General features: G+C 35.4%; 1 protein-coding gene across 1 annotated transcript in view; it reads left to right on the top strand.

The window, feature by feature from the left end:
• LOC149794231 (transmembrane protein 145-like) overlaps positions 1-24,618 on the top strand; it is an 84,018-nt gene that overhangs the window by 39,735 nt on the left and 19,665 nt on the right. The window contains exons 5-9 of the mRNA XM_089968350.1: positions 6,478-6,568; positions 10,317-10,388; positions 12,711-12,866; positions 13,639-13,811; positions 17,178-17,350. Coding sequence (XP_089824476.1) covers positions 6,478-6,568; positions 10,317-10,388; positions 12,711-12,866; positions 13,639-13,811; positions 17,178-17,350 — 665 coding nt within the window. The remainder of the gene's footprint in view (positions 1-6,477; positions 6,569-10,316; positions 10,389-12,710; positions 12,867-13,638; positions 13,812-17,177; positions 17,351-24,618) is intronic.

The raw sequence follows: 24,618 nt of genomic DNA, 5'->3' as shown, positions 1-24,618 counted from the left end.
TGGGATACTGAATAATGCCTGATCCAGAGCTTTATAGAACTTGTCTTTCTCATGGGTAGAGCAGAGGGTTGTAGCATACATGCTGAAGATGTTGACCAGGCCTAAGGATGTTGACAGGAAGAGGGCAAGGATTCTCTCATTACTTGATGATGGAGGTTCAATGAAGGCGACTAGCGTGTTCTTTATGGCAAAGTCTACTCTGTGCTACCTAGTTTCATCCAAGGGCTTCCCTTTCCAAAGGAAGGTGTAATTGGCTTCCCTGATGGTGCCTCTGTCAGCTAGTCAGGTCTCCTGGAGGCAGGCAATGTTGATGTTCAGTTGGGAGAGTTATCTGTCAATGACGGCAGTCTTCCATGCATCGTCGATCTGCTGTAGGTCAGCGGTCAATCCAGGACACATGGTCCTGATGTTTCAGGTTGCAAAATGAAGAGCAGGAGTCTTCTTATTTCTTCTTTGGGTCTTTCATGGTGCGGATTTTGTTGCCCACTTGTTGAGATGGTTCTCTAAACTCCACACACCCAGTGAAGCAGGCAGGCCATGGCAGGCAGCATCTTACTGACTGGGGGCTGCCCAGCTTGAGGTGGATGGTAGCTGTCCAGTGAGACATGGTGATCTCTTCCACTGTCAGAAGTAACCCCTGGCCCCAAGCTCTATACCAATCAAGCTTTGACTTAGAACTGGTAAATTGCTAATTTTCAGGCTCTGTCAATGCCATATGATGATGCTGGAGTGTCCTCTCCAGTGGAGCTACAAGCCTGGGAAGAGTGGTATGGAGAATCAGCTGTTGCCCATGCAGCAGATCCCCCTCTCCACGCAGCTGGTGGACCCAAGGCAACGATGAATGTCGATACAGCTTGGCGCCAGTGGCGTCACAGGAGTTACCAGAATGACGTTGAAGTCAATGTCAGACTGCCTTAGGGACTCTTTCTCCAGATTTTCTGTTGGGGTTTACTCCCTTAGCCTTTCCCATGAGTGGGTACAGCCACAATGCAGCAGAGGTTTGGAATTGGAGTTTTCCTTCTCCTAGATGAGCTACCATCCAAGGTTTACAAGTCCCATCTACCCGAAGCGACTGGTTTTAAGGCACCAGTGGCCCGCCTTCACCCCTTCTCCTGTTAGTTGAAAACATGTTACGCTGGACTTCAAAGCTAAGCTACTCGCGAGGGCCAGGAGCTGGATTTTAGTTGACAGAGGCTATCAGAGACACAAGCAATATGGGGCGTTTCTGGAAAAGTGGGGTGCTTGTCTCCCACTCCCACCCCGGCAATGTCAACCTTGGATCACATGTCAACTTTGTACAACACTATACCCTAAGGGTACTAATATAACATATATAAATTATTGATAGTACTTGACCATAGGGTACTAGTCCATGAGGGTACTAACATATCATATATAAATTATTGATAGTGGCTGGACCATAGGGTACTAGACCATAAGGGTACTAACATATCATGTATAAAGTATTGATAGTGGCTGGATCATAGAGTACTTGTCCATGAGGGTACTAACATATCATATATAAATTATTGATAGTGCTTGACCATGGGGTACTAGACCATAAGGGTACTAACATATCATATATAAATTATTGATAGTGCTTGACCATGGGGTACTAGACCATAAGGGTACTAACATATCATATATAAATTATTGATAGTGCTTGACCATGGGGTACTAGACCATAAGGGTACTAACATATCATTTAGAAATTATTGATAGTGCTTGACCATAGAGTACTAGACTATAAGGGTACTAACATGTCATCTATAAATTATTGATAGTGCTTGACCATAGGGTACTAGAACATAAGGGTACTAACATGTCATCTATAAATTAGTGATAGTGCTGGACCATAGGGTACTAGACCATAAGAGTACTAACATATCATTTATAAATTATTGATAGTGGCTGGACCAGATGTATAAGTTATTGATAGTACTTGACACTGAGGTACTAGACCATATGTATAAGTTATTGATAGTACTTGACACTGGGGTACTAGACCATATGTATAAGTTATTGATAGTACTTGACACTGGGGTACTAGACCATATGTATAAGTTACTGATAGTACTTGACACTGGGGTACTAGACCATATGTATAAGTTACTGATAGTACTTGACACTGGGGTACTAGACCATATGTATAAGTTATTGATAGTACTTGACACTGGGTACTAGACCATATGTATAAGTTATTGATAGTACTTGACACTGGGGTACTAGACCATATGTATAAGTTACTGATAGTACTTGACACTGAGGTACTAGACCATATGTATAAGTTATTGATAGTACTTGACACTGGGGTACTAGACCATATGTATAAGTTATTGATAGTACTTGACACTGGTTTACTAGACCATATGTATAAGTTATTGATAGTACTTGACACTGGGGTACTAGACCATATGTATAAGTTAATGATAGTACTTGACACTGAGGTACTAGACCATATGTATAAGTTACTGATAGTACTTGACACTGGGGTACTAGACCATATGTATAAGTTATTGATAGTACTTGACACAGGGGTACTAGACCATATGTATAAGTTATTGATAGTACTTGACACAGGGGTACTAGACCATATGTATAAGTTATTGATAGTACTTGACACTGAGGTACTAGACCATATGTATAAGTTATTGATAGTACTTGACACTGGGGTACTAGACCATATGTATAAGTTATTGATAGTACTTGACACTGAGGTACTAGACCATATGTATAAGTTATTGATAGTACTTGACACTGAGGTGCTAGACCATATGCATAAGTTATTGATAGTACTTGACACTGGTTTACTAGACCATATGCATAAGTTATTGATAGTACTTGACACTGGGGTACTAGACCATATGCATAAGTTAATGATAGTACTTGACACTGGGGTACTAGACCATATGTATAAGTTACTGATAGTACTTGACACTGAGGTACTAGACCATATGTATAAGTTATTGATAGTACTTGACACTGGGGTACTAGACCATATGTATAAGTTATTGATAGTACTTGACACTGGGGTACTAGACCATATGTATAAGTTATTGATAGTACTTGACACTGAGGTACTAGACCATATGTATAAGTTATTGATAGTACTTGACACTGGGGTACTAGACCATATGTATAAGTTATTGATAGTACTTGACACTGGGGTACTAGACCATATGTATAAGTTATTGATAGTACTTGACACTGGGGTACTAGACCATATGTATAAGTTATTGATAGTACTTGACACTGGGGTACTAGACCATATGTTTAAGTTATTGATAGTACTTGACACTGGGGTACTAGACCATATGTATAAGTTATTGATAGTACTTGACACTGGGGTACTAGACCATATGTTTAAGTTATTGATAGTACTTGACACTGGGGTACTAGACCATATGTTTAAGTTATTGATAGTACTTGACACTGGGGTACTAGACCATATGTATAAGTTATTGATAGCACTTGACACTGGGGTACTAGACCATATGTTTAAGTTATTGATAGTACTTGACACTGAGGTACTAGACCATATGTATAAGTTATTGATAGTACTTGACACTGAGGTACTAGACCATATGTATAAGTTACTGATAGTACTTGACACTGGGGTACTAGACCATATGTATAAGTTACTGATAGTACTTGACACTGAGGTACTAGACCATATGTATAAGTTATTGATAGCACTTGACACAGGGGTACTAGACCATATGTATAAGTTATTGATAGTACTTGACACTGAGGTACTAGACCATATGTATAAGTTATTGATAGTACTTGACACTGGGGTACTAGACCATATGTATAAGTTATTGATAGTACTTGACACTGGGGTACTAGACCATATGTATAAGTTATTGATAGTACTTGACACTGGGGTACTAGACCATATGTATAAGTTATTGATAGTACTTGACACTGAGGTACTAGACCATATGTATAAGTTACTGATAGCACTTGACACAGGGGTACTAGACCATATGTATAAGTTATTGATAGTACTTGACACTGGGGTACTAGACCATATGTATAAGTTACTGATAGTACTTGACACTGGGGTACTAGACCATATGTATAAGTTATTGATAGTACTTGACACTGGGGTACTAGACCATATGTATAAGTTATTGATAGTACTTGACACTGGGGTACTAGACCATATGTATAAGTTATTGATAGTACTTGACACTGGGGTACTAGACCATATGTATAAGTTATTGATAGTACTTGACACTGGGGTACTAGACCATATGTATAAGTTATTGATAGCACTTGACACTGGGGTACTAGACCATATGTATAAGTTATTGATAGTACTTGACTATTGGGGTACTTTCAGTTGGAGTCTTTATATAAATAGGGAACCATGCCTCAACATCCTTTCAGTCATCACTTTTTCACATTTACATCTGGGTCTACAGTGTTTCTTTTTTGTACAGTGTCTAGTGAATAGCATAGAGCCAGATTTTATATGGCATATTGAACAGTCACATCCAGGTCTACAGTGTTAGTTTAATGTATGGTTTCTAGTGAATAGCATGGAGCCATATTTGATATGGCATGTTGAACAATCACATCCAGGTTTACAGTGTTAGTTTTTTGTACAGTGTCTAGTGAATATCATAGAGCCAGATTTTATATGGCATGTTGAACAGTCACATCTGGGTCTACATTGTTAGTTTAATATATGGTTTCTAGTGAATAGCATAGAGCCAGATTTGATATGGCATGTTCAACAGTTACATCTGGGTCTACAGTGTTAGTTTAATGTATGGTGTCTAATCAACTTCATAGATCCGGATCTACTGTGGGATAATGCATAGTTATATCTAAGTCTATACATTTAGTGCGGCATATGATGTCTAGTCAACAGCATTGACCCAGATCTGTTATAGCATAGTGCACAGTTACATCAGGGTCTACAGTGTTGGTTCTACACATGATGTCCAGTGAAACAGGGTAGATCTTCATCAGCAGATGTTGTGAAAGATCTGTTTGCAGTTCAACATGGGTAGATCTAATACATGTGTTGGAAAGTCTAAGTACCTAGAACTACAGATTTTCTAATACCTTCCCACAATGCATTCTGTTATCTCCTTACAACTTAGAACTTACCACGAGGCATTCTGATGACTCCTTACAGCTTTATGTATTAAATCAATCTCAGAAATGAACTTAATGCAAGCTTTATTCAGCTCTACCGTACAATGTACGAAGGGAGCTAACTCTTCTAGTACATGCATACACATGATGGGGACATTGCTTATGAAACAGTTGGTGTACACTAATTATGATGATCATCATTGTCACAAAATGTATCCAAATAATGTTTTTATGTGCAGTGATGGTATTATGTTAGTTACGGTCAATAGTATAATGACTATCAGACCCAATGGGTCTTGTTATTAGTAATAATTGGTAAAAACATTATACACATCTCATATTTTGATAGCCCTGAGTGGCTGAGTGGTCTAAAGTGCTCACCATTACAGATCATTGCCATCTCATCTCTGTCAGCGTGGGTTCGAGTCTCAGGTTTGGCCAATTTGAGTATTTGAAAAAGCTTGCCAGTAGCTTCTTGTGGGTCAGTGGTTCTTTCCAGGGTTTTCCCAGGTTCTTCCTCCATCACTGATACTGGCTGCCATGTAAAGCCTATCTTGTGCTGAAAAATGGCATTAAACCTTACAACAACAACAACATATTTTGATATATTAATGTCATCTATTATACCTTGGAAATCAGCTATGAACACATATTTGTCTTTCTGTCTTTTTGTGTGTCCTACTTGCCAAACAAGAGGTAATGGCATCCCAAATGAGCTTTTTCTTTCTTTCCTTTTTTTAAATATTTTTAGGTTCAAACTTTCTCTTAAACTCGCTAATCCCAATTTGTTTATTTTTTTGTTTTGCTATTTTGAAACTTTCTTTTATCACTCCTGTCCTTGGATACGCAACCTGGCTGACAAACAAGAGGTCACAAATTCAAAACTTGCGGCAGCATCCCAATTTTGTCATTATTATTTTTTTATTTTTAGGTTTAAACTTTCTTTTAAACTCGCTCATCCCAACTTTTATTTACAGTTTTTTTTTCTTCTTATGTTCAACTTTTATTTTTTTGTTTTTCTTTTTATGTTCAAAGGTTCTTTTATCACTTTGATCCTAGGATGGGCAATTATTTGTCTTTCAGTTTGTCCTGTCAGCAAGAGGTGGAGAGATCAAAACTCATGGTGGGCATCCCAAGATTTTAAATATTTTTTGTATTTTTATATTCAAACTTTGTTTTAATTGCACTCATTCCACGTTTATATTTTTTTCCCTACTTTTTTATTCCCATCCTAGTTTTCTAATCATTTTTTGTGTCTTATTTTAAAATCTGCACAACATTTAGAAGTATGTTGCACATACATATTGTAGAATGATTTAGAAAAAGCTGTGCATCATTTGATCATTATATTGGTACATATTTCAGACAGCTGGTTTGTATCTAAAATATGAAGTGAGCATGACAAATGGGCCAGAAGGAGATTATCTACATAGAGAGTACTCTGCTGATGAGTTCTGTAAGTGTTTGGAGTACTCATAATGAAAAACTCTCTTTCTTCTTTACATTATCAACAATGTGAGACCTCTAATATGTGCCTAAAGTATTAAGTGAACATAACAAGTGGTTCTAGGGAAGACAATCTGCATAGACTACTCTACTGACATGTTCTAATAGTACTGTGAATGCTCACATAAAATAAATGTAGTCTAATTTAATGAGAAACATTGTAATAACTGTTTTGATCATGTTAATGTCAGCAGTCTGTTTAAGTTTTAGTTAAAGTTTGTAATAATGTGTATGTTCAAAAAGATTTACTTAGATTCTTGTCATACTTTGTATGAATCGTTGTAGAGCTAAGACAGTTTATTCTATTGCATGCTTACTTCACATAATTATTTTGGGGTCAAAGTCACAAGCAGAGAAAATTGTGTACTAGATTTTGTTATTCAAGTTATTTCATTTACTTACCATATTTACCGTATATGTTGGGACACGATAAAATAATTTTTTTTCTGTCCCAGAACTTATGGTGAAACTAATTTTTTTTACCTATGTCATATGTCCCAAGACTTAAGAAACAAAATCAATTTGTATTGCATTTGTGCACCATCCCAATGCACGTTGCAATAAAATAGGTAAACAAAATGCTTATTTGATAATAAAAAGAAAGAAACTAACCTTGTGTTGTTATCATTTATTTCTTTTTTTCAACATGAGCATTAAAGAATAAAATTTATCCACAAAATCCATAAATGTAGCGTAGGCTTCCATACTGTGGCATGTATCCCTTGTGTCCGATAACACACGCCACATTGTTCATTAACATGAACACTGAGAAACAAGTTGTGTTTGGTTATGCTCAAAGGTTTGAGTATGTTATTCGACTGAAAACTGGATCCAGTAAAATTGCAAACAAGAGGGAAATAATCAGCCAATATCTTAAAGACAACTGTCATTCACGCATGACACGGTGTTATGTGAAAAGTAACCAAGATTGAATTATATCCAGGTCTACTGTATGACAGTATCTCACAAATATAAATCATTATTTAAAAACACATTCACTTGAGTGTAAGTGACAATCTTTTCACCAGCACAGGTTACAAAAGTATCACTACCATTTACCCTCAGACATTAATACTCCGTTGTACAGATGCCAAGCCAATAGAAGCCCAGGTGGTGAATAAACACAACTGGCAGCAAGTAGTAAACTCATTCTTTGAACCTACCAACAGGACATCAAAGACAAAGGTTGTTTTTATTACAAAGCTAGCCGACTTCAGAAGCCGACTTTGGTTACTTTTTCATTTTTTAAAGGATATCAATACAGAGTTTAATTTATTGCAAATTAAGCAGATATCAGAAACCAACTATGGATTCTTTTAAGTGTGCTAATTTTTTTTTTAATATACAAAGACAACCAAGATATGGAAACACTTTGGTGGTTCCTTTTCACCAGTTTTCACGGTAACTGCAAAAATAAATTGAAATGATGGAACAATTTTTAAAGTGACACATTATAGTGCTTCATGCATGGACATCCATGATCCAGCGTCACCCAGAATATTTGGAGAAAATAAATCATGTGATGAATTCATGCAGGCCAGAAGAGAAGAAGATGATTTCACAAACGAGAGGCAAATAATCAGCTGATATATTGAAGACAACTTCCATTCTTGCATGATATGTTAGGTGCAAAATAACCAAGACTGAATTGTATCCATGTCTACTGTATAACAGTATCTCACAAATAAAAATCATTATTTGAAAACACATTCACCTGAGTGCAAGCAACAATCTTTTAACCAGCACGGGTTACAAAAGTATCATTACTATTTACCCACAGATGTCAATACACCTTTATATTAATTATAACTACAGATGCCAGGCACATGTCAAACCTGGGTGGTGAATAAACACAACTGGCAGCGAGCAGTAAACTCCTTCTTTGAACTTACCAACAGGACATCAAAGAAAACGTTATTTTTATTACTAAGCATGCTGAGCTCGGAAGCCAACTTTGGATACTCTGAAGCTGTATTTTTTTTTTTAAAGGATATCAATACAAAGGTTATTTTATTGCAAAGCAAGCTGGCCTCAGAAGCTGGCAAGTGTGCCAATTTTTTTGTTGTGGAATATACAAATATGGCCTAGATATGGAAACTAACTTTGGTTCCTTTTGACTGGTGCTGACAGTAATTTTGAAAATAAATTGAAACAATGGAACAATTTTCAAAGTGACACAATATAGTGCTTTGTGCACAGACATTAATGACCCAGCATCACCCAGAAGATTTGGAGGAAAAAAAATCATGTGATGAATTAATGAAGGCCAGAAGAGAAGCAGATGATTTTACCAACAATACGATCATTAACATGGATGAAATTCTAGTGTACTTTGGTCGCATTCCTGGATGGACTGATGATAAGATGGGGGTCAAAAGTGTGAGAAATAGACTGGTCCAGATTTGAAAAAAATCCGACTTTAGTCCTTGCAGTTTCTGCTTCAGGTGATGTGTTTTGTCTAAGAATTTTTCACAGTACAAGAAAGCTAATTAAAGAGTTTTATCTCAAGTACACAGTTTTATATTTTTTAAAAATAAAATTTAAGTTGGAGTGCATTTTCCAACATGTAATTTTCGAGTGATTTAAAAGGTGTCCCACAACTTACAACATGAGGAAAACGATGTATCCCAGAACGAACAATGCACAAAAAAATTACTTTTAAAATTAATTTATGGTGTCCCAACAAGTATGATGTCCCAACATATACAGTAAATAGGTATATTACCTAAACCCATTGATAGATTTTCATCATACATCACAGTAATCATTATGATGCTAAGAAAATTTATCCAGTGGTATGCATGTTACCCAATGACTTTAAGTCAAGGTCACAGTCATGAAATTTTGCATCAATGTTTTGAAATAATTTTTTTACTTGCTTAATTTCTTAAACCCTTTAATGGATTTAGTTATGAAGGTAAGACAGTTCATTCAGGAATATGTCTATATGCCCCATTGACCTTGATGTCAAGGTATACTTGGAACAAACAAATTAATATGAAGTTAAGATTGTTTATTTGGTGACATGCATCCTTTTGCCATTGACCATTGGATCAGGGTCACGATTATATGTGTGTATGTGTGTGAGATTTAGACTTTTAATGTAGCTTTAAAAAAAAATCAGTCATATCACTACGATGTCTGCAGTGTGGCAGTTTATAGTGTTGTCTAGCACTGGGGCATCATGCTGCAGACATGTAGCATGATGTCCCACCCAGTCACATTATCCTGACACCAGGCTGACCTATCCTAACACTAACCTCTTAATGTTAAGCACCTAGTAAGGCAGCTGTTAGTACCATTTTTTAAAGTCTTTGGTTTGACTTGGTCAGGGTTTGAACCTATGACCTCCTGCATCTGAGGCAGTGGCTCTAACCACTAGGCCAATAACTGGACATGAAGAGACGGGTAAACATTTGCAGTGTTGCAACACTGACCTCTGTGTCAGGCCATGCCCTTAGTATAGCTTAAAGTTCAAGGATATGCAACATTATGCCATTGTCCTCATTTTAGTTTCTTTTGATATTTCTTTCATGGTAATGATTGCAATTTGGTCACTGTATCCATCTACACAATCACAGAATGATTCCTAAGATTTTTCTATAGGTATATTTACTTGAAACAAATTGCTGCTAATTATTTCTATTATGATTGTTTGAATTTTCTGTCACAAAAATAATTGTATACTCAATTTTCAGACATAACACCTATTCTCATCACATTTTTGCTGACCTATGTAATTGTGATGGTCCTGAGTGTCATATGTGCAGGTGAGTTTTACAGATTTAAGTTAACTTTGTTGTCTTCTCTTGTTCCAATTTAAGTAAAATGTGAAGGAAAGTTTTGGTTTGTTTTGGCGCTTTACAGCACAGCAACACAATTGGGTTATTTAGCACCAAAGCAATTGGGGTAAAGTGCATTGCCCAAGGACTCACCATGATAGCTGACCCAGGTGCCGTTGACAGTCAATATTGAGGTAAAAACTGCCCACGAAACTCTAGTGTTTTATGAATTTCACCAGAGCCCACCTTTTTTTTAACTGTAAAGAAAGTTACTGTAAATCGATATATTTTCATATTATTAAATTTGTGCAAATTGAAATAATTATAATATGCATATTGTTTACATGTCATTAAAGTAAATGAAAATTTCACCATTAAAATTATCATATTAATTGCTTGGTTTTGTAAATATGTCATGATCACAAAACTTGTGAGTTGCAAAAATCATTCAAGTAAATTATTGCACAACCAAACACAGTGATGTTTTGACAGAGTGTCTGATTTTGGTACATACACAGTGATTCATTGACAGAGTGGATGACATTGATTCCATACACAGTGATTCCTTGACATAGTGAATGACTTTGGGTACATACACAGTGATTCCTTGACAGAGTGAATGACTTTGGGACCATACACAATGATTCCTTGACAGAGTCAATAACTTTGGGTCCATACACAATGATTCATTGACAGAATGAATGACACCAAGTCCGTACACATTTATTTCTTGACAGAGTGATGATTTTGAATCCATACACAGTGATTCCTTGACAGAGTGAATATCTTATAGTCCATACAAATCATCCATTATAAGAGGCTTGTTTGGCCTGCATTTAGAAGATGGTGAGACATAAGTGTCAGTTTTCTACCGTGGTGGCAGCGTGGACATTGAATGTTCTTTTAAATCTTTTGTTGAAATTTATGAAAGTATTATACAAGAGGATACATTATCACATGATTTCACAAGAAAGTATTATACAAGAGGATACATTATCACATGATTTCACAAGAAAGTATTATACAAGGCACTGTGGAAACTGTATGATCCACAGTGGATAACAAAAGGCACTGTGGAAACTGTATGATCCACAATGGATTACAAAAGGCACTGTGGAAAATGCATGATCCACATAGTGGATTACAAAAGGCACTGGAAACTATGCTCCACAGTGGATTATGAAAGACACTGCAAACTCTTTGATCCATGTAATGGGTTACAAAAGGCACTGTGGAAAGTGCATGATCCACATAGTGGATTACTAAAGACACTGTGGAAAGTGCATGATCCACATAGTGGATTACAAAAGGTACAGTGGAAACTACGATCCACAGTGGATTATGAAAGACACTGCAAACTCTATGATCCATGTAATGGGTTACAAAAGGCACTGTGGAAACTGATCCACAGTGGATTACAAAAGGCACTGTGGAAAGTGCATGATCCGCATAGTGGATTACAAAAGGTACTGTGGAAACTATGATCCATAGTGGATTATGAGAGACACTGCAAACTCTATGATCCATGTAATGGGTTACAAAAGACTGCACAAACTCAATGACCCTATGATCCACATGGTGGATTACAAAATACATTGTGCAAACTCATTGATCCAATAGTGGATTACAAAAGACACTACAGAATCTATGACCCACAGAGTGGATTATGCTCAAGTTATCTCAGTGGTTTTTTGTTGTTGTTGTTTCAATTCATACTTCATTAAACTTAAAATAAACTGGTCAGTCCTGATATTTAAATTTTCATAACAAAGTCAAAACATTTTTTCACAGAATGTATAAACAGTAACCATTTTAACATTTTTGTTTGAACATGCATGAAGTAGAACAAAATTGTGATCCATGTGGATCAGGAAATGGTGACCATTTGTCTGGCAGTTTGGCATAAATTGAGCCAAAAGTCATCATACAGTCATACAGCTTTTATTGGATTATCAGGAAATGGTGACCATTTGTCTGGCAGTTTGGCATAAATTGAGCCAAAAGTCCTCGTACAGTCATACAGCTTTTATTGGATTATCGAGTCATTTCACCCAAACTGAAAATCCATATCACTATAATTCCTAATGCAGGCTTTAGTTTTATCTGATTTTGTGGCACCCAACATTCCAACAACTATCAAAAAATAGTCTGCTGTTTTAAAGTGGGACTCGGCTAGAAAGCAATCATTTTTAACCTACACATCCTTAACAAATATTGTAAACTGGAATTACAACTGAACAGAATGTTAACTTCTTTAATTTCATTTAAGATGCATTTTGTTAAAGAAACTTAACTTTAAATTTTTTTCAGTCCTTCTGCGTGCACGACAACTCTGGCACGGTACATATAAACTGTTCATGGCTTCTGTAGCATTTTGGATTATAGACTTGTTCTTTATGACAGTTGGTTATGGTATTTATGGAAATGATGGGAATTATGATAAACTAAAACGACTAAAGACAACAGGTAACAAATATTCATTAATAGTTTACTTACCTTTCTCTCTATATCACTTGCCTTTTGATCTCTATTTGCCTTTTTCAAACCTTCATATACTTCCAGCAAAGGGACATAAGCATTATAACTCACACTTCTTCTGTAATTTGATTGGTTATTGGTCACTGGCATTTTTGCATGACTGACAGCTGACACACACAGCCAAGAATCAGTGGTTAAAAATCTTTATTAAATACGTAAGTTAAATGCTTGAACTGTTTGCTTTTCTTTTAATTCATATAAATGACTTGGAGTATATTTACAAGTTTTGTTTTAGATACTGTCCATTTTGGGGGACATTTTATCACAGAAACACTACTCAAAGCAATATCTGTTTGACGTGACAAAATTATATTTCTTCAAATTCCCAGACCAGGCTACACACTCAAACTCATCTAATTAGAAATTGATCTATATGCCAGAGGTTTTGAAGTTGGAATTTATTTTGTTTAAAACTGTAGCTGTAAATAGAAGGAATTATTTATAAGGAAATGCTAGTACCTTATATAAAATTCTTAAAATTACATACAAATTTATTTTTATAGTTTAATTTTGGTTTTTAAATTAAGGAGTTATGTGAATACAGGATCAGGCCTAGTTTCCTATCACATATCACACATTCTCTAGTACAGTTATGTCTCAATATACATGTATCATTTTTTTCTTGAATTCAGATGACTTAGATGACAGCGTTAAAAGCATTTTCAGACACAAAAATAATTGCCATATCTTTGTTTTCTAGGTCGTGTCTTTGAAGCTCTTGGTGTTGTATCTTTTCTCCTGTTATTGATTTTAATGGGAAAAGGTTACACGATCACCAGGGGGCGCTTGAGTACAAGTGGCACCATTAAATTGAGTGTCTTTTTCTGCTTCTATATTGTTGCATATGCAGTTCTTATCATCTGGGAACCCACCGTAAGTCAGATATAAATTATTCATTTTGGAATTAGCATTTATGAGAATTTTTGTATGCTGTACAGTATTGTGTTTATTTAGCACAAGAAGGCTGTAACATTTAATCAACTGTCAGTAGATCTATTTGGCACAGAAGCATTATGATGATTTAATCTTCTGTCAGTAGGTTTACTTGGCACAGAAACATTATGACAATTTAATCATCTGTCGTTATTTGTTTTTGGCACAGTCATTTGGTTTAATCTGACAGAGACACATTTTGACCTATTGAATCATCTAATTAGGTTTATTAGGCACAGTGATCTCTCATTAGGTTTATCATGCACAGTGATCTCTCATGTTTATCATGCACAGTGATCTCTCATTAGGTTTATCATGCACAGTGATCTCTCATTAGGTTTATCATGCACAGTGATCTCTCACTAGGATTTTTAGTCACAGAAATATTTTGACAGATTTAATGATCTATCATTGGGTTCTATGTACTTTTTAACTTGAAAGATTTTAGAATGACAAGAAAACTGTTGGCAGTTTGGAATTATTGTGAGATTTGGACATTTTATTTTGGTTGGTTTATTTTCATCTGACAAGAAAGCCCAGATTAGTCTTGCACCAAATTCAGATGGACAGTATGTACTTTTGTTTTATTAATAGAGGACAAATAGGTTCAAAAGTTAGTTGGTAACATATATACTTAACCCCTGATCTTATCAACACTTATGTCCCTAAGTTGATAACATATGCCTAACCCATTATCTCGTGTAACAGAATTGTAACTGAGTGGGTTTTGGATTAAATGAATAACGCAAAAACAATGTGATGGATGATGGAAATTTGTAAAATGAATTAATAAAAATGTATATATATTATAAATACAATGATTCTCTCATGCTCTCAAGGTACGATTGATCCAATCACTTTACACAAACATTCACAAGTTGAAAAACGAAAATATGATTCATGTAATCTTATGTATGGAAAGTGAGATTCAAATAACCTCATGGACTGCAAATATGTTTCAAATAATATCATGTAGTGTAAGAGAGATTCACATGATCTCACATATGGAATATGATTAAGATTCAAATAATCTCCAGGAATTCAAATATGTTTCAAATAATATTATGCACTGTAAGTAGAGTCACATAATCTCCTATAATATGCAGTGTAAGTGAGATTCACATAATCTCCTGGAATACAAATAAGATTCAAAATAATCTCATGTAATTGAAAATGTACTCAATTGAACCATCAATTGGAACAAACATATGCCTCTTGACACTTGTACAGTCATATGATTCATAAACTGGTGAACCACACATTTTCACTGAGTCATTGGGCTGGCCCACACTTTTATTGGCCACTCACATCCTTCACAGATCCACCACATGTACAAACATATGTATACACATACATACAGACAGCATACAGCACCATTGTATTGGTTATATCTACATTCATGGCTCCACCACATGTACAGACACACGTATAGACAGCACGAAGCACTAAACAACTACATTCAGCCCTAAACAGCTCAGAACAGCTTCAGACATTCCTAAGCAGCCCTGAACAACTTCAGACAGCTCTACACAGGCCTGAACAGCTACAATAAAACCAAACTGGTCATAATGAGTACTGAAAAATCTATAGATATATGCTAATAAATTAAACTCTAATAGCAGCTTGTAATTCAAAGTTCACAACGCTTCAGATCTAATAGTAAATGCATCATTACATGATATGACATTAAAACCTGGATAAGCTTCACATATCAAATGAAATATGAATTTAACACTTACCCCTATGGCCAGAGAACACAATGGAGAATGTTCACTCCTTGACAAGATCCAAAACGACCAGTGTCGGTTAGAAATGGAATCTACCTTAAATCCATAGGAGAGTGAGTAATAGTCAGGGTAAAATAACCATGCATATCATGGTTTTAATATTTCTCGTCGCAAGTAATTTTAATCGAGATACATACTAGTACAGTTGCTTACCTGGAAAAACAGTTATTCACCCTAGATAACGTTGTATGCATGTACAACGAAAGATGGTCAAATCATTCTAAGGCAAAACCAAGTTATTTCTTGCCTTATTCTGTGACATCTTGTCAACACTTGTGTCCATACATTGGTAATTTATACTTAACTCCATATCTTGTCACAACTAGTTTCCCTAAGTTGGTAAGATATACTTAACCCTTATATTGCCAACACTTCTGTTCCTAAGTTGGTAACATATTCCTAACCTCTTATCATGTCAACACTTGTGTTCCTAAATTGGTAACAGATACTTAACTCCTTATCTTTTCAACATTAGTGTCCCTAAGTTGGTAATATATATTTAACCCCTTATCATGTCAACACTTGTGTCCCTAAGTTGGTAACAAATACTTGACCCCTTATCATCATGTGTGTTCCTAAGCTGGTAACAAATACTAAACCCTTATATTGTCCACACTTGTGTCCCTAACTTGGTAATATATACTTAACCATTATATTGTCAACACTTCTGTCCGTAAGTTGGTAACATACTTAAACCTTATATAGTCAACACTTCCGTCCCTAAGTTGGTAACGTACTTAACCATTATATTGTCAACACTTCTGTCCCTAAGTTGGTAACATATACCTAACCCATTATCTTGTCATCACTTGTGTCACAAAAATGGTAACATATACTTAACCCTTATATTGTCAACACTTGTGTCCCTAAATTGGTAATATATACTTACCTCCATGTCTTGTCAACATTAGTGTCCCTAAGTTGGTAACGTACTTAACCATTATATTGTCAACACTTCTGTCCCTAAGTTGGTAACATATACCTAACCCATTATCTTGTCATCACTTGTGTCACAAAAATGGTAACATATACTTAACCCTTATATTGTCAACACTTGTGTCCCTAAATTGGTAATATATACTTACCTCCATGTCTTGTCAACACTAGTGTCCCTAAGTTGGTAACAGATACTTAACCCCATAAGCTGGTAACTTTTACTTAACCCATTATCTCATTGACACTAGTGTCCCAAAGCAACTGTTAGATTAGTGGTTACCAAGACATTTGTGTTTTCAAGCTTGCTTTTTGTTCTGTTTTGCCTCCTCAATTTCATTTTTCATATCCATATTTTTAAATGTATAAAAATTAGGAGTTAGAATGGATAGGTGTTAGCTATACATGTTTTTCTTCAGAAAAGTGCAAGCAGTATTTTCCAAAACATTGATACATTTTCAAGAGAAACTTAAACTTGGCTGTCAGCATTGACTGGACCATTACTGAGTATAATTTATATCGTATCTTATCCCAATATGTGTATTCCATTGTTTAAAAATTATGGTATGTATTTGCTTTTTTCCAGTTTTTTGACCCTGGTCTAGTGTTATATATTTATGAAAGTCCACCAGGATATGGGTTGATCTGCATGCGTCTTATTGGCTGGATCTGGCTTTGCTATTCGGTGTTCTTCACATTAAAGCATTACCCAGAGAAGAAAATGTTTTACATTCCATTCTTCATATTCTACACCTTTTGGTAAGGAATTTGTGCATTTCCTTGTATTTAGATACATAGCCATTTGTTTTTCTTGTTAATTAAAATAATACTAGCTGTTTTATTTGCAGACTCTAATTTTGAGACTTACGCATTGTCCAAGAAAGCTCCTTTGCGACATAAATAATTGTAACAGAGATGATGCAATGAAGGGTTATAATAACTGATTGAAATGTTTTTTTATACTGGGTATTTATTTCATTGTTATCAGTTTTCATGGTTTTTAATTTGATATTTAAATATGTGGCTTGGGGAAAGGGCCATAATGTGCATTGATTGTGTTTTCAGATTCAGGGTTTGTTGTAAAACCAATGAAAATTTGTTCCTGGAGCAAAATAAAATGAATTTCCATATCGGATGAAGAGTGTACTATTCAAAGTACCAGTCTGAATTCCATTTTCTGTGTTATTATTGCAAGGAAAATACTGTAATACCACATTTTTTGGAGCATTTGTTTTTATCTCACCTGCACTAAATGCAGGAGAGTTTGTGCTATGTTAGTAGTGTTATATTTGTCAGTGGTGGTGTTGGGGATAGCAAATGCACACATTTTTATGTTTGAATCAGTACAATACTGTCATCATAATTCTCTGCATGGGAGTCACAGAATATACCACCTTATAGTCAGACCACCTTATAATGAAGTACATTATACAGCACTTCCTCATTATAATGCTGTGCTTGGAAGCCATGGAATATACTACCTTATAGAGAGACCACATTATAACGAAGTACATATATAATTTTACTATGGAATAATACAATAGGATCCATGACATTGTGTGGCTTATAACAGGGACCCTGTAATAAAGAAACTCATTATAGAGAGGATGCTGTACATGTGCAGGCAAGAATTTATGTCTTCTGACAGTAACTTTTCTTGTTATTATTTCGTTGTTTATGAAAATCACATAAAAAATTTGACAATATGTATTACCTCTGAAGAACATATTACCTAATCTACCATGCAGAAAACATTAGTGTTGTCTACAGACCATTTTAGCCTCAGGCCATCACTGCAATTCATAAGGATTGGCAGATCTGCAATGGCACCTTGACACTTATCCAGGCATGGCCAACTTCCTCCAGGGCACATGCTGGATAAGTGATTTGTAAAACCACACTGTATGATGTAAGTTAACAGATAAAACCAGGTCACTGGCAATATTTTGCCTGCTCTTATCAGCAGTATATTGAACCCATTCAGTCAGCATGACTCTAATCAGTGACACTATGACTCTAATCAGTGGCACCATATCCCTTTACAGTGGCCCCATGATTATAATCAGTGACACTATGACTCTATCCAGTGACACTATGACTCTAACCAGTGACACTATGACTCTAACCAGTGACACTATAACTTTAATCAGTGACACTATGACTCTAATCAGTGGCACCCTGTCCCTTTCCAGTGGCCCCATGATTATAATTAGTGACTCCATAACTCTCATCAGCATCACCATGACCCTTTCCAGTGGCACCATAACACTATTCAGTTACACCATAACACTATTCATTTGCACCATAACCCTATTTAGTGGTACTATGCATCTATTTTCACACACCATGACACTCATCATATAAAATTACATTTTTCTGTTGAATACAGTTATTCACATTTATTTTTTTAGTGAACCACTATAATGTTAGGAATTAACTTCCACTTAATCTCATGAATCCAGCTCACATGAAAATATGAATAAATTTATCTTTACCAACTCTATACCATGTAGGCTATAGGAAAAGTATCTATGGGAAGAAACTCTTCTTCCAACCTGTTGGTATAATTGTCTTGTCAATGCTTGGTGGCTACCTATGTACTGAATCTTCTTCAGTGTACATTATTGCTTGGTATCAGTACATCCTGAAAGTCACTGGATTTCCAGATTTATGGTCAGTAGCTAGTATAATGGGAGATGCTCCAGCAGTATTTACCCATCCCTCGATTCTGTTGCTGTTGGTTACAATCACTTCCTGACAACTAGAACAGGAAGAATGGGAAACCATCAATTTAAACATCTTGCCATCTAATCATTTGGTACTTGAATCTCTGATTTTAAGATTTATACAAGAGACCATGTTACAGATGTAGCTTTCAGGGGACTTTATTTTTTTTCAGATATCTCCCTGCCTGTAAACTACTGACATTGACATGACAGGATAATTTGATCCCTCCTTTTGGTAGCCCAGTGGGCATAAGTTCATTGACATACTGAAAAAGGGCTATAGTGCCTGTGAGTCTCATAGCAAAGGGTTTTCTGCTGACCTCACCTGTCAGCCACGTCAGCTGTGGATGTGGTTTGCTGCTCTCCTGGCTCCCAACCAGTCTATTTAGCTGGCTGACCTTCCATTGCTACTTTTGATAAGAATTAGCTGGTCCATTCATCATCTATAGTCCTTGACAAGGACCTGCCTGGTCAGTCTGTCTGTATAGTTGTCATCCCTTTGATATCCTTTGACAACCCAAGCAATGCTGGTTGGTCACTTACAAGTTCAGGTGATGGGTTTGCAATTTCCCACTTATCTGTGAACAAATTAAGCAGTACACATTTTAGTATGACTCTACATCTTCCCTTTCACTTGGTATGATTTGTGCTGATGTGGAAGGATTCCCAGATGAGTATGACACTACCAGTCAGTGTGGAGACAACTTTGATGTTCTCATTAATCCAACTCCTACAGCGCAGATGACAGAGTTCACCTTTAAGGCTATGATAGAAGAAATCTGTATATTCTGGTCTGCTACTGCCTCCTGAGAAGGGGGCCCCGACTGGCCGAGAGGTATAAAGCGCTCTCCATTATGGATCACTGCCATCTCAGCTCTGTCTGCGTGGGTTCAAGTCTAGGATTCGGCCAATGTGGGTATGTAAGAAAGCTTGCCAGTAGCTTCTTGTGGGTTGGTGGTTCTTCCAGGGGTTTTCCCGGGTTCTTCCTCTTGATACTGGCTGCCATGCATAGCCTATCGTATGCTGAAAAATGGCGTTAAACCACACCACAACAACAACAAAGCCTCCTGAGAGGGGGGCATGCTGGATCAAGAAATCAGTGGATGGGGTTATCTAGAACAAGCATCCATACTTTGGTCTGCTCCCATAATCCTTTAAGATTACAGAGATTATCTACCAACTGTCCAAGATGATATAATTTCCCAGTAACTCCCAAACTTTATTTTCTTCACAGAAAGCCTGATGCTGGTATCATTGCAGATCTGCCAATCCTTGTGAATTATCTGTAAGTCTTGCTGAAATGAGCCTTAAATTGGGAATTTATGGAATAATACCAAACATGTGAAAAAAATATTTGGTCCAGGAAGACGGGGCCCTGGGTGGCTGAGTGATTTAAGGCTTTCACCTTTACAGATCACTGACATCTCACCTCTGTCCATGTGAGTCTCAACTTGGCCAGCATGGGTATGTGAGAAAGATTGCCATTAGCTTCCTGTGGGTTAGTGGTTCTTCCCAGGTTCTTCCTCCACCAAATATAATAGCTGCCACGTATCATGTGCTGATAAATGGCATTAAACCCGAAACAACAACAACGGCATTCTTTGAAGAGTTTCTTCCTATAGTTACTATTTTTATAGGTAGAAAGCTCAATTTTTTTCATCATTCTAGCAGGTCAGGATTTAGGAGTCAGTAGTTACTTTCTAACATTAATGTGATAAGTATATCTAAACAAAACATAATTAGCCATAAAAATGTCCTTTCTGATTTATCTGTAATGTGTTTCCCACTACCGGATCTTGCTATGGTATTCCTATTACGATAGGCATGCAGTGTGACTGATATTTTCCCATTGAATACACATAAAAGACAGCATGAATGGCAAATGTCATCTGACTGGTTTACTACTGATATTTTCCTGGTGAATACACATAAAACAACATGAATGGTAAATATCATCTGACTGGTTTACTACTGATATTTTCCTGGTGAATACACACAAAACACAACATGAATGGTAAATGTCATCTGACTGGTTTACTACTGATATTTTCCTGGTGAATACACATAAAACAACATGAATGGTAAATGTCATCTGACTGGTTTACTACTGATATTTTCCTGGTGAATACACACAAAACACAACATGAATGGTAAATGTCATCTGACTGGTTTACTACTGATATTTTCCTGGTGAATTACACATAAAACACAACATAAATGGTAAACAGGTGACATTATTGTGCTGGATACTATAAATAATTGTGTTTGTTATACATATTGTTAGCCAGTAGCTTTCAGCATAAAATCAACAGGAAATTTGTTTGTTCAAAGTGAATAATGGATATTTATTATATATTTTGAGATATTGAAATATATCAGTTTGAGAAAAATAATATTGCCACTTCGGCAATATCACTTTTATTACTTTCATCTTCTGCTTAGGAAATGTATATGTATCCTTATGTATGCTATTCAAACTTGTATTTCCATCTTTACCTTTCTCTCTTCCTTCCTTCCTCTTTCTCCATTCATATTAAGATGAAGTACATTTATGCAGTCAATGACGTACCATCATGAAATGCCTAAAAACAAACTCCAAACTACAAATTGTCTTTTTATAATTAGTTTTCTACATGAATCATGGAGACTTTAGTAAGTAGACTTAAGTGACTTATTGCTGTGTTTCCCATACAGTATTGTACACCTGTAATACTCCAGAACAAGCAGTACTAATTTTTAAGAAGAAAAAAATCATGATTAAATATAGTAATACAGTAGAAATTTGAATTTGCATCACAATCATGCTTGAAAATGATGGATAAATTGGGCATTGATTAGTGTTGATTGCAAACTGAAATTAAGTGACAATCAAAACTTGGACTCGCCACCTGCTTCCAAACTAGACTGCAGGCTTGCCAAGACCCCACAAAAAATTCCCATTTGAATGTACAAATAAACAGAATAAGGAATGAAGATCTTACAGGCATTTTCACTCAGCTTTGCCACTTGTCAAAATACCAAGTTTTTTATCCACTTAAGAAAATACACCGGTCATATATTGTTTTAGTACTTATAATTAAATCGTTGAAGTCTAGTCTAGTCTAAAGAATCCCACACCTGCCAAGTCAAGTTAGTTCATGTGGAAAACATGACTTTGATCTATCAAATCTTCTTATACAATTTATGTTTGAGATAAACAGGAGTTCCCAAAAACTGCATCAATAATATATGGGGTGTATTTTTAGACACGTCTGTAGTTCTTGCATTCAAAAAGGAATATCCTGATTTGGGTAAGTTTTAAGACATTATTAATGCATTCAGGTTTAAATTAATGATAAAGAGGATTTATATTGCAACTTATGGCCACCATTTAAATAACAATCTCATGGCAAACCAGGAAAACAAGAGTACTCACAACGGAACTCATTGATTATGGCAAAGAGCACTTTGGAACACTGACCCAGAGAGTGAAAATCACAGAAAGTATCAGGAAAGGTTATCTTTTGAAATAAATTATTGTTCATTTGGGGATCATCTTGAAACATGAAATAAAATAAATTGAATTAGATTAAATAAAATAGAAATAGAAAGTATGGTGGCATTGATAGAGTGAGATACTTGTTTGTTGTAAAATTATTAATTTTTCCTTACAATTTAAAATGCTGTAAAATAATTACTAGTCTATTACTGGAGGACCAATTAACTTAATTAACTGAAATTTTATTTTTAGTGTAAATTTTCATTGACCCAAACTTCATGCAGTTAGCTACTCCTTCTGAACATCATCACCCCCGTATGAAAATTAAAACCCCTCATTATTGTCTAGATGCAGGCCCTCTAATTACATGGATATAACATTTACAAAATATTTAATAATGGTTGTATATATATGGCAAATATATTTTGCAAAAAAGAGTTCATTAAACCTTTTGCTCATTAAATTGCAAAAGTTTAAAGAAATCAGATACTGGTTCATCCCATTTAATTTACCATAAAACCCATTTGATAAAATCACATTATAACAGCAGAATTGATTTAATACTGTAACAGTTGCATAAAGCAAAGACAGTGCCATAGGGTTCCGAATCCAACAGAAACTTATGAACCCATTTTATTGACTAATTAATGATATAAAAACTAGCTTTTAAGCCCCCATTTTGAAATCACAAGGGATGGAGATATTGTTGTGCTACTGTATATCTACAGCTCTGTCCCAAATTTGTTGTAGCACTACAGAATTACAAAACTATTTAGCTTGTAGCCATTAAATTTTACACACTTTATTTGGCCTGATTAGATTCTTGGGCCATTACAGATGCTATTTACTCCCTGTAACTAAGAATAGTTTGTGTTTTTATAACAATTCACTTTCTATATTTAGTTTTATTCACATTTTGATTGCGTCAAGATATATACGTAACTCAAATTCTTTTCTTGAGAGGAAATGATTTGTCAGAGTAGTTGCCTCCCTTGATATCAATGACAGTTTCCTTGTAGCACTTTAAACAAATAATACAGAAGCATTTAATTTAAAAAAATACTTATGAAAAGTAAATGCTGAATAGTTTCTTCAAGTATTGATTTTTTAAAATCATTTTCTTCTTACAGATGGAGAGAAGAAAAGACTTTTTAAAAATTTATAATAATAGATTACAGAGGAATACTAGTAATTGCTTATTTACAGAAAAATAAAAATGGTTGTCAGTATTCATGTTTATCTCTTTGATCCAGTTTGATATTGATCCAGTTTGTTGTAGTATTTCTAGAAGCATGCAAGTTATGTGTATATTCTTAGTACTTGAATTGCTCTGTGGACTTGGATGTTTTTGACAAATTCCTATTTTCATAATTAAGCGAAATCCATGAATTAATAAAGAGATGAAATTAAGTGGACACATTTGCATTCATGATCAGTTTTTAGATTGATAGGCCATTGCAGCAATGTTTAAAAACAAATTTCACACTTTAAAAAACATTTTGGGATTTGGACTTTTTTGTTTGTTTACATAAACCTGAGTATGAATGGGCAAAAGACAGATAAGGCAGATAAATGTAATTGGATATTTGTTGATAAATGTTGATATATGCATGTTTATATACATATGTAAATGACAGACTTTCATGTCATTATAGCAGTTTTTCAAAATTAGTCTACATGTTTCAACTTTTTAACTTTTTGCTCATCAGCATGGTCATATGTGTTTTTAGAAACATTAATCTGGATTGTCTTACAAACATTAATCTGGATTGTCATACAAACATTAATCTGGATTGTCTTACAAACATTAATCTGGATTGTCT

Source organism: Sinohyriopsis cumingii, chromosome 8 (assembly GCF_028554795.1).
Source record: "Sinohyriopsis cumingii isolate HCF-2022 chromosome 8, ASM2855479v2, whole genome shotgun sequence".
In the NCBI taxonomy this organism is placed as follows: domain Eukaryota; kingdom Metazoa; phylum Mollusca; class Bivalvia; order Unionida; family Unionidae; genus Sinohyriopsis; species Sinohyriopsis cumingii.
This window is presented reverse-complemented; position numbering and strand designations above follow the sequence as displayed.